The sequence below is a fragment of the Equus caballus genome, chromosome 10, assembly GCF_041296265.1.
Source record: "Equus caballus isolate H_3958 breed thoroughbred chromosome 10, TB-T2T, whole genome shotgun sequence".
NCBI classification, from domain to species: Eukaryota; Metazoa; Chordata; class Mammalia; order Perissodactyla; family Equidae; genus Equus; species Equus caballus.
Window position 1 is genome coordinate 86057087 of NC_091693.1, and position 11953 is coordinate 86069039.

Below are 11953 nucleotides of genomic sequence, written 5' to 3' on the forward strand. Positions count from 1 at the left end.
ATTTTTGTCTTTTCTTGCACACTGCCTAGTCCATCTTCCTTTCACCTTCAGCCAGCACCTCTGTGCTGAGGCTTCTCGACTCAGTGGGGCGCTTCATTTCTGAGAAAATTGAACCTTTAGAAGTCCTACCTTTATAGGGTTGTTAAGTTTTTCCGCTGACATTTACCACTAGTCAAGGGGTCCAGCCGTATCCTTTTCTGCACTCGCTGCACGGCAACACCCAGGATTATTGCCGCAGCATCAAAAATCCTAACTGACCCTTTTATGCCCATTTTCTCAGTAGCATTGGGAGCCCAAAATGGCAAGATAGAAATTTCAGCTTCAAATTCAATGAAATTATTGGTCAGATTTGTTGGAATTAACATGGAAGCATTCTTCTATTGGACAGTAAATCTTTAAACCATCAGAGGCCACAGTTGTTATTATGGGAAGGAGAAATTTTCCAGGAGTTAGTTATGGGAAGTACTTCCCACATCAGATGCTTGATAATAAGACAGATTCTCAGGCTCGAGTCTCCCGAGTTTCTTAGGTAGAAACTAATAAATAGTTGTGATTCTTTTCTCAACTTTATGTACATAACTAGTTTTATTTTTGTAATTTTATACTCCTAAGGAAGGTCCTCTCCATGAATGTTCCATGTAGCTCTTTACCCCTTTGAACCTCATGTCTGCCTTCTTCATGTATTCTGTTCTGTAGTGTCCCAATTTTTATAGACATTAAAATGCCGTTTGATGGATTTCTAGCAATTGCTGATGACTTTCACTATATGTTCACTAAATAGGCCAATAACACCTGGGCTCCTTACCTGAGGTTCTGGTTCTGTAGCTGGAGGATTATATTCTAGGCAGCCCCCACTTCAGAGTTACTTTTGGGTGGGGGCACAGTCACCATCTCCCTTTCTCTGGCTTCCTAAGTTCCTCCGTGTCTCTCAGCTCAGTCAGGCACAGGATGGCACACGAGTCTGACACGGCAGGAGGGTCTCAGCGCAGACCTCTGGCTTCTGTGACATTCTTCCGCTGGCCCCTCTTCATTTCCCCCAGCTGCTCCTCCAGCGCGTTCTACCGACACTGCCCTCCTTGTCTCTCTCACCGTGTGGTCCTTCTGCTGTAGATGTGCCCTTGCCTTTCTGACTTACTCTCAGCTGGAACTTGTTGCTCGCCCTGCAGGCTCTTCCTGGTCACTACTCCAGCAGATTCTTCCAAGCTCCAAGTGAGCCCCCAGGGCCAAGCTCCAGGTTGCACGCTGCACAGGAGTGGGGGCAGACAAATTTAACTGGTTCTGACTTAAACTTCTTTTCAAAAAGAATTAATGTGAGGTTTGCAATACTTTGATAAAATTCAACTGTCATTAAATGAGAAGAACAGAAAAAGAGTTTGGAAATATATTCTTTCTTTCTCTCAGTATTTACTTTTGATCTATATATACATGTAGCCTGTGTGTGTACGTGTAGGTGGTGTGTCCGTCTTTTTGAGCGTGTGTGCACATACTAATTACTCACCAGGACTGAGCTTCATTCACAGACTGAAGTTCTTCCCCTCCCCGGAGTTTTAGGACAATACTTATTGCCTCAATGAATTCTCCTTTCTTTGTCCTTTTGTCTTTCTCTTCTTTCTCCTGCCCCGTCAACTTATTTCACCAAATTTTGTCCTTTACAATCTTCTTTTCATCCTTCACGTTATCTCTTTGTCTCTCTAATCCACTGGTCCTCAACCAGGGATGTTTTCGCCCCTTGGCAATGTCTGGAGACGCTTTTGGTGTCACGTCGGGGAGGGAGTACTACTGACATCTAGAGAGTAGAGGCTAGGGATGTTGCTAAACATCCGACGACGGCAAACAGCTTCCACAAGAAAGGCCCATCAGGCCCCAACCTTCAGCAGTGTTATCTAACCTCACAGCTTCAGTAACTACCTCTATGTAGATTGCTCTCAAATATTTTTACCTTCAGCCCTATCATTACCCCCAAATTTGAGTTTCTTGTTTCTTATTACCACTGGAGTATCTTATTGGATGCTCCAGCAAGATCTTAAACTCAACATATCTAGTATTTTCCTCCTAGGCCCACCCCACCGCCCCAAATCTGTGTCTTCTGACTCCTGCTTTGTACTAGGGTTGAGTGTGTTGGGTCCTCATCAAGACTATCAGCTTCTTATGTATGAGACTATGTCCTTGTGTTACTCATCTTTGCATCCCACAGTGCTCGGCATGGTGCTTCTCCCATAAAAATCTCTGAACACATTCACTGGATAACTAAAACACAGAAACTTTGAGGAAAATGGGAGAGAGCTACTCAAATTCACGGTATAACAAAGGATGTTGGACAACAGGGACTCCTGTCCTCGAGAGGGAAGATGAAGGAAAGAGTTTATTTGTACAGAAGAAATTGAACTGAATTTAATCCCTGTTCTAACGGGCTTTGGTCACATGTGCACAACCTTGTGCTGGGGAACTTGGGGACAGGCCAGCAGAGGCACACAGTAGAAAATGAATCACTGACTCAGAAGTCTTTGCAGCAGTCAGAATGAGCTTCATGCTCATATGTGAACTTCCTGAGGATGGACCTGAGGTCTTCTCTTCCCTTTCCCAACGCCTCAATAGGGCAAGTGTCTTATAGAAAGGTCTGGTCATGGAGAAATGTTGTTCACTATCCTGTGTATGGCCAGATTGGGAAATTTTTAAGTAGGGATGTTCCATAGAAGGACTCTTCCAGCCCAGTAGAACATACTCACAAACTTAGAATCTGTTTACACGTGGATGGAGTAATTCATTCATCAATCTTTGCTTATTTTTGCAGGAAGTAAGGTTGCTTTTCATCACAAGAACCTTAAGGCACTGGTAGATTACAAAGAGAAAACTTGTTACCATTACCATAGGTTTTACTGTTAGGAATATTTTATTAAAGCAATTCTTGTAGTAACATCAGAATATTTGGTTAAAAAACTCCCTCTGTTCTCTGACCTGGCCAAAGGACATCACACCTCTGGGTAGGACATCTAATCCTAGTATTTCTGATGTGCATATACATACATCCTAAACGTTTTTATGAACACCTTTGCTTTTTCTTTTGAAACTAACCAGTCTTTCCATTGGGAAACTACTCATTACTCCAAACACATTTAGTAACATCTCTGATTCAGTTAGGAATTCCCAATAATCTCTTACCCTCTTGATCTGTGTGTTCTGTTGAACATTTATAGCTTCTCAAGGTCAGTACTTGTAATTTGATAATCTGAATGTACTGTATATAGGTCCTGAGATGTTTCAGAAAATTACATTATCACAGGACAGTATTTGAAATCAAAATTGGATTTTAAGATGTTTGAGAGAGTATCGGTTTACTCTCTTCTGATTGCAGTAATTTAATTCCGCAGGAGCAGACTGCCTCGGCCCCTCATCCTGAAGGCAATATTCAGAGACTCAGGCACTCCTTCCTTTTGAAGGATCAAAGGAGCAGGCTCAGGCATCAGGCCAAGTTAGACCTCCTTGCAGGGCCTGATGGGGCAGTAGACCGCCTCATGATGGCAGGGGCATCTTACAATTGGCCTTCATGATGACCCTGGCTTCCTCGTTGGGAACTCAGCAAAGACATCTGGACTGTGAAATCTGAGGGACCGATCAAGAAGTGCAGCCATCCATTCAGCACATCTCCACTTCCTCACTCGATCCTCAGAATAACATGAAATGTGTTACTGATATCAAGGAGCTGGGGTCTGAGGACATGGGGTGGTTGTTTTTGGAGACCAGCACTTCCTTTCGCCCAGCAGGAGCAGAGCTCAACAGAGGAGGAGTGAAGGAGCAGGTGGAGCTTCTGCTGCAGTCATAACCATTCCTGACCTCAATGAAGGACTTCTGTAACTTACAAAGGGTTTCCACAAACATCAGCTCAATCGTTTCTCAAAACAGCTCCACATGCTCTTCCCAGGCTGGTCCAAGGAAAAGTGGACCATCCCATCCTGATTCCTAACCCAGTGCTCTGCTTCCCAGGACTCATCCAGGTTGCACAGAGCAGCCGTTATCTCAGGCGGATGGTGACTGCCAGGGATGCTGTGCTCTCTGCCTGGAAAGAAACTCAGTCCAACAAACACTTACTGAGCATTGACTCTGTGTCAGTGCTGCTCTGAGTGCTTGTGCTTCAGAGATGGATGAAACTGGGGTCCTGGCCTCAAGGGATTTATGGTTTAATAGGAGAGACCATAGCCACTCGATTACACTGCAGGAAGCTAGGGGGTATGGAGGAGGGAAAATTCGCCTGGCTTGGGGGTCAGAGAAGACTGCTTGCCTTTTAGGCCAAAGGAAAGTGTCATCAGGTTAAGTAAGGACCAACTTCCAACTGCTTGAAGTGGGCCTCCAAAGTCAGAGCTTGTAGAGGAGTCTGGCACTGTTGCCTCCGGCCAGCTGCTGCCTCAGTGGGTCCTTCCCCAGGAGTTTGGTGGTAGTGTCAGCAGACAGGAGGGACGCCAGGCTGGAAGCTGGCAGGTACCCTGTCTGTCCACCCCTGAGTCTGCCTGCAAACACCTGCAGAACGATGCTGCACCTGCATTTCTGCTTTCCAGATCTGCCCAAAGTTCCTCTGACTTGGAATCACACCCACAAAGGGATTCTGGAAACGCAGTTCTCAGCTTAGGTTGGCAGAGCACCATTCATCACAGGAAACGAAACAAGCTAAAGAAACTGCAGGGTATTTGTGTGAGAATAGAATCAGGTCAGCCGCACAATGTGGGGTGTCAGGAGGGGACTGGGAGCACCTTGAGTGCCTGGTTACGAGGCTTGATTTCTCCATCAGGTGAGAGGGAGGCGCTGAAACAGACTGCAATCTCCAATACTAGATTGGAACCGTCTCCTCCCTGCCAAATGATAATGTTTTGGTTTTAATAGTCGTATGAATGAAGAGATGCAAATTAAGCAAATCCAGTCTAAATATAATGATTAATATAATACTACCTCTCCTGGATTATTACTGAGCTAGAAAGTGGCTTCCTATAACCCATGTTAGGTGCTTCAGTCTCTCATTACACACTAATAAAAATGATCCATGTGGGCTCTGGAATGGCCTTTGGGATGACAGACATGGCTTGTTTAGAGGAAGGAGAATGGAAGAAAAGATGTAGGAAGAGGAACTGGCACCCCTGGACGGTCCTCCTAGTGGTCTCACTTCAGGACACATTGTGGGATCCACTTCATGGACACAGCCCAGACTGGCCCTGAAGTCTGTGCTGAACAGGAAACGCTTACTTTTTAATCTCCGTTATTTTAGAGATAACAGTGAATGCAAACGATATTTGAACCTCCAGTTCTCAGGACAAATAACTTCTTGTGTTTGCCCTCTGCTCCTCAGTCCATCAGCTCAAAACCACGCTTTCAAAACCAATCTTGCTTCTTCTCACTGATCTCTCCTCCTGTTCTTGCCCAATTAGCAAGGACCTGGGGTAATCAGCAGAAGCTATTTGTGGACAAGAGGAATGACACTGTTGTGAAGATGGGAAGGTGGTTATTCAAGGCTTGCATCCTTTTGAGGTATAACATAGTAGAGAGGGCTGGGTTGGGGAGCAAATTATTGTATGTTTGGGCCAGTTACTCAGTGAGAGACCTTGGGCGACCACTTTAGCTTCACTTCCTAATCTGTGAGACAAGAACAGTAATCCCTGCTCTTTTGCTGTGCGGATCAATGGGCTTTGCAAACAAGAAACATTCGATAAATTCTTATCAGTATTAATTTTTTCTCTTAAAGATTTTTAAAAGCCATTTCTTTAAGAGGAGAGATTTTCCCACAGATCCTATTAAGGGTGGAATAAAAATTGTAAAGATCAAGTAGTTTTTCTAAAACAGGTAACAAGTGATTAACTAATAGATGCTTTCAAATATGAGTTTTGTTAAAATTTATTTTTATTTCCATTCAGAAAGTATGCTAATAGCTTTTTTTCAAAAAGGAATATTAGCCTTGAGCTAACATCCATGCCCATCTTCCTCTACTTTACATGTGGGACGCCTACCACAGCATGGCTTGATGAGTGGTGTGTAGGTCCATGCCTGGGATCCAAAATGGCAAACCCCAGGCCTGGGAAGCAGAACTTAACTGCCACGCCACTGGGCTGGCCCCTGCTAACAGATTTTACCACATTCAAATGTTATTTACATTTCTAATTGGAAATGTAAAATCTCTGTGAATGGTTGAAAAGACTGATATGGGGAAATTGAGAACTATTCTGGCCTAATTGTTCTCAAAGGCAGGCAAAGACTGTCCATAGACAGCAGGCTAGAACAAGGAGTTTCCAATCCTGTGGTGGGTGTGCCAGTGTGAGCTTTTGCTAATAACACTTCCAGCCAGCTTCATAAGTTCAGGTTATCGTAATCAATGCAGAGTCTCATTATAATTGACTGATGTTGGAGGAAATATGAAAACAAATTTGGTTTCTAAAATTCGATAGTGGCATTACTGGTCATAAATGATAGTAAAGTAATAATCCTTAATATCGTATGAAATCCTTATAGAAAATATAATGTGCCCAAACATACAACGGTGTGTTCAAACTTAGGAGGAGCTGTGATATTTGGATATCACGTGACTCCATTTTGGGCCTGTTGTTCCTTTCTTTAACAGGTTGTAGTGGTAAATAAGGCACAGTCCTTCATCCCATGAAGGTGATGCTTAGTGGGGACACAGGAAGTAAAGGGGAAACCACAGGCCAGTGGCTCCAGAGCTGCCACAAAAGAAGGGAATACAGAGTGTTAAAGACGCGTGTGGGTGGAACACACGACCGAGTCTTTGGAGAGCGGAGAGGAATCACTCGCAGGAAAGTGCAGTCAATAGAGGCTCTGCAAGGTGCACTGGGGAGACTCGCGGGAGATAAAATGTTCCTGTATTCATGATGTTTATCAGCACACTAAACACATGGATCCCTCAAGAGCCGTTTAAAAAGCAACATGAAAAAAGAAATTTACAAAATAAGGAAATATCCAAAATAGGGTACATCAAGTCAGAGAGAATACAAAATAAAAGAGATAGGAGAAATGAACTGATATTGTGTCCACTGTGTTCCGGAAGAGCAGTATGAGTTCTTTTATTTCATCTTCTTAACACTTCCTATAGCGTCGAGGCTAGAACCCCTGTTCCTCCAAGAGGTTGGGCAAGCTTTCCAAAATCACAACATTCCAGACTAGGTCTGTCCTCTGTACAGCCCGTGCTCTTTGCCTTGTCTACTGCAGACTAGCGTCTCCCTTTTCATCTACACTGAATTGATGTTGATTGGATTCCAGAGGTGCTACTAAAAGCAGAAGTCTTGTCCTCCCTAAACAGATCGGGAATTGCTGCTTTATCTTTAAGAGAATTGCTTTTACTATTCTTTCTGTTAAAAAAAAAATCCTCATTCTCTCCGCCCTTAATCATCAATGGTGGTTGCTGTTTCAGATTGCAAATGTGGACAGAGGCAATTCTCAATTAGGAACTGACTGCCTGTCTCTCCCACACACCGCGGAGGAGATGTGGTTCCTGCAGGGACTTCAGGTAGATTTTTCTTTTTGTAGAATATCTCCCAGTAGCCATTCTCTCTTCTTGACCAACACTTACAACTTATTGTGAGGACGCCTGACACTGCTCTTCACCTGGAAGGCATTAACATTCCTGTCTTGCAGCCGAGCCTGGTAGTTTCAGTGTTGTGGAGTAGCAAGACGAACTGTTAGAATAGAATCCTAAATCTCAACAACACTTTTGACGACCTGATTAATATTTCACTCACCCTTATTTCCCATTTCTAAAATACACAACCACTTTGGGGAAAGCTGTGGAAATGGAGCATTAATGGATCCCGAGGTAAACAAGAAAATGTAGAAGATCCAAATCCAGTTACTTTTGCTCCTACTTGTTGTGTAACTGGAATGTATTTCTAAAAGTCAGTGGGAGAGGAGATAAGAGCCCTAACTTGGGAAGGTTAACAGAGGATCTGGACTAGATATCCATTCACACTCTTGTCTGCCCAACTTGGCTTTCTCTGTGACAGCAACTGTTCTTAACACCTTATGAATTTTAGCTCATTAATCTTCATGACAAAATTGTGGTGTGGGTATTGTATTATATCAATTAACAGATGAGAAAACTGGGCACAGAGGGTTAGGTAATCTCTGACACAGAGATCACCCAACCAGAAATAGTCTTCATAAAATTCTCCATCTCCAGATATATTTGCGATTGAACATTGCAATTCAGGTTTGATCTAATATATCCCAGAACCAAAAAGCCTTTTTGAGAGTTTCATTCTTCAGGGCTTATTCCAGCTGTAAGACATTTGTTCCTATTTTTTACAGATTCTCAGTCAGATTAGCTTTAGAGCTGTGGGACATCCTGGCTGACTGCACATGGATTACGACCTGTAAAATAAGGGGTATCATGGTATGGGGTCATGCAGGATCCTTCCTAGTATGATTGAGGTCTGGAGTCAGAAATCTATTTCCACCCACATGGGCTTCATACAAGAAGGCAGGTTTGCACCAGTCTCCACTGGGGTTAGCCTGGGCTCTTTGGAGGAGGTGGAGGTGCATGCTGACCTCTTTCATCTTTTTTTCACCTCCCCACCTTTTCCCACAGGCTCTGCTGGCATATGCAATCTATTGCCATCTTTAGATTTCTGTTCTTTGCAGCACCAGTTTGAATCATATTGCGGAAAAATTTCTCCAAGCCCGTGAAGAGGTGTTCCATCTTCTGGAGGTTTGGTACCAAGAATCAGAGAGAGCAGACTATGGTTGAATGTATTATTTTCCTCAATAACATCCCTGTGAGGTGAAGACACATGAGTCTACTTGTAGATGCTCTCACAAGTGGGGAGATGAAGGGAGGAAGAGGATAAGTGATGGTTAGGAAGTGGAGGAACAAGAATCTAACTCTCCTGTGTCCAGGTGAACTGTTTCATCTACTGTGATTCCTTTAACTAGCACACCATGAGGAATCTAATGTGGGGGCCACAAACCAAAGGGCTGATGATCGATTATTCTCAACTATTTCTCATGTTGAGAGAAATGTACACAAATTATCCTAAGGCAGCAGGGATATATGGAACTCACTAAAAACAAAACTTAGAAAGATAATATCAATCCAGTGTCTTTGATTTTCATCTCTAATTAATTGGCAGGATAAATGATCCTGTACTGAGAAAGAACCTTAAATTACTAAGACTTGTGAACAGTGCGAATTAGGTCCCTTGGCGCTCCTTCAGCACTCATCTGCATGACATGCCACCTGGAGGAGTAGTTTCCATCTGGAGTATAAAATCATTAACTGATGGCACATCTGTCATCTTTGCTGATGGAACAGGATTCTACATACCTATGTCCACCTGTGCCAAGAAGGACTTCTTAAGAAGTGATTCTGATTCTTCTGTCTGTAAGTAGCCTAGAATTCTTGAGTTTAATTTATTCAAACTCATTTAAAATTTCATAGACTAGTGTTCAGACAGATAAACTACTTTTTCCTATCAGATAGTTCTTCGGAGATGTACAAACACTGGGTGTTGTCTTTAGAAATTGCGCAGCAGGTGAAACTGAAATAGGGCAGTTCTCTATTCTTTTAATTATGTGTATGCTGAATTCTTTGCTTGGGAAGAGTTGACATGTAATTAAAAAGCTTAATCTGCTGATTTCATTGTCAAGTTATTTAAATCTTGAGGGGACAAGCCAGAAGTTACTCCTTCCCCAGGCAATGATTTGTTGACTAGAATTAATTCTTCATTTGGTTAGACCCATAATGTAAATCTCACTTATATTTGACAACAGGTAACTTATCCAGATGGAGCAGATAATCTCTCAATAATTGCATGCTACCTACTGTGACATAGCCAGCTTTTTCTTTGAGGAAACATTTAGCTTACATCCTTCTTCTCTTTCTTAAGGATATTGTCTTCATTCATTTCCAAAGTGCTAGAAAGGAGCACTGTTTGTCCTGGTTTCAGACAAAACAGGAGTAGCAGAAGGAACTCTCATGAGACCTGGAATCCCATGCTGCATTTGACTCTCAGGTGCCTTTGATTCAGTTCCAGGGAGATCGTAGCCGGTTCCAAACCGCCCTTCAGTTCCTCCTCTAGGTCTCACTTTCTAATCGTTTAGCAGATAAAGAAAAAGATTTTTTTTTGATGAGACAGATTGCTGGTTCCCAGAGAGAGGAAGAGTAGAACCATAAATGAGTGCTGTCCTTGACCGAGGTGCTGAAGGACACCCTGCGGCGTTCTGCTACCAGGGGAATGGGTCTTGCCCCAGGAGGGTCCATCCACTGGGCATCCAGTTGGTGATCTACCTGGCTTGTGCAGCAGGCATGCTGATTACAGTCCTAGGAAATTTGTTTGTGGTGCTTGCTGTGGCCTACTTCAAGGCACTTCACACTCCCACCAACCTCTTGTTGCTTTCTCTGGCCCTGGCTGACCTGTTGCTGGGTCTGCTGGTGCTGCCCTTCAGCATCATTCGCTCCGTGGAGAGCTGCTGGTTCTTCGGAGACTTCCTCTGCCGCCTGCATACCTATCTGGACACCCTCTTCTGTCTCGCCTCCGTCTTCCATCTCTGTTTCATTTCCATTGACCGCCACTGTGCCATCTGTGAGCCTCTGCTCTACCCCTCCAAGTTCACAGTCAGGGTGGCCCTCAGGTACATCCTGGCAGGGTGGGGGGTGCCAGCAGCTTACACTGCCTTATTCCTCTACACAGATGTGGTCGAGAGAGGGCTCAGCCAGTGGCTGGAAGAGATGCCTTGTGTGGGCAGTTGCCAGCTGCTGTTCAACAAGTTTTGGGGCTGGTTAAACTTCCCTGTGTTCTTTTTCCCCTGCCTCATCATGATCAGCTTGTATGGGAAGATCTTCCTGGTTGCTACCAGGCAGGCTCAGAAGATCAGCACCTTGAGCAGAAGCCTGGCTGGGGCTGCCAATCATGAAAGAAAAGCTGCCAAGACCCTGGGCATTGCCGTGGGCATATACCTCTTGTGCTGGCTTCCCTTCACCATTGACACGATGGTTGACAGCCTCCTTAACTTTATCACACCACCACTGGTCTTCGACATCTTTAGCTGGTTTGCTTACTTCAACTCAGCCTGCAACCCCATCATCTATGTCTTTTCCTACTGGTGGTTCAGGAAGGCGCTCAAACTCTTCCTGAGTCGGGAGATCTTCTCACCGCGGACACCCACTACTGATTTGTACCAAGAATGACTCTTTGAACTGGATGCAGGCAACCAGTAGGGGCGTGCAGGAAGCACGAGTGATGATGTGGCAGGGGGCTGTGTGGTGTCACGAGTCTGTGGGCATGCTTCCAGGGCAGCATGCTTTAAGTGGAGATGAAAACCAACTTCTTAATTTGGAAAGAGAAACAGCACTGCCTTCATTCAATGTTTCTATTGCAGAACGTAGGAAAAGGAGAGAGTGAAGTCATCTGAATATTTATTGGATAAGTCAAAACTCTGTGTAAATATTTGGCTCCTCATTCATTACTTCCTTGAGACAACAAAGATACAGAGTTGGAGGGAAAAGGGCACTGAGGTCAGGATTTCTGAGTTCTTGTCCCAGGTCTGCCACCTGGCAGGGCCAGGTCAGACTCTGGAGATATTTGGATGCCCCCTCCCCTCTTCACTGCTTCCTCACCTAGAAAATAGGGAGTTGATGTTGTTTGTTCTCTAAGGTGTTCATAAGTTCAAATATTGTATAAACTAACTTAGGAAACATTGTTTGAATCCTAATTTCATATCACTTTTTATAATCATGGCAACTCTGTGGAGTGTCTCTTTTTCAAAATATTTCTTTGGAATATTCCTTTGTCTCCTTGGAACCCCACTGCTAAAAAAGTTTGTAAGCCATTGTCCATTTCACTGATCACCAAGTAAATGTATTACATTCTTGATGGAATATTTTCTTCCATTTCTTTAATAATTGAAACTTGAAAATATATGGAATATGTTGTAAAATGATAACAATTCGTGTCTCACCATTTTGATA

At 43.7% G+C, this 11953-nt stretch overlaps 1 protein-coding gene across 1 annotated transcript; it reads left to right on the top strand.

The window, feature by feature from the left end:
- Window positions 1-10159: 10159 nt before the first annotated feature.
- Window positions 10160-11173, top strand: LOC100073108 (trace amine-associated receptor 5). Its single transcript, XM_001504328.3, has one exon. It carries the CDS (start codon window positions 10160-10162, stop codon window positions 11171-11173), a length of 1014 nt encoding a protein of 337 aa, XP_001504378.2.
- Window positions 11174-11953: the final 780 nt, after the last annotated feature.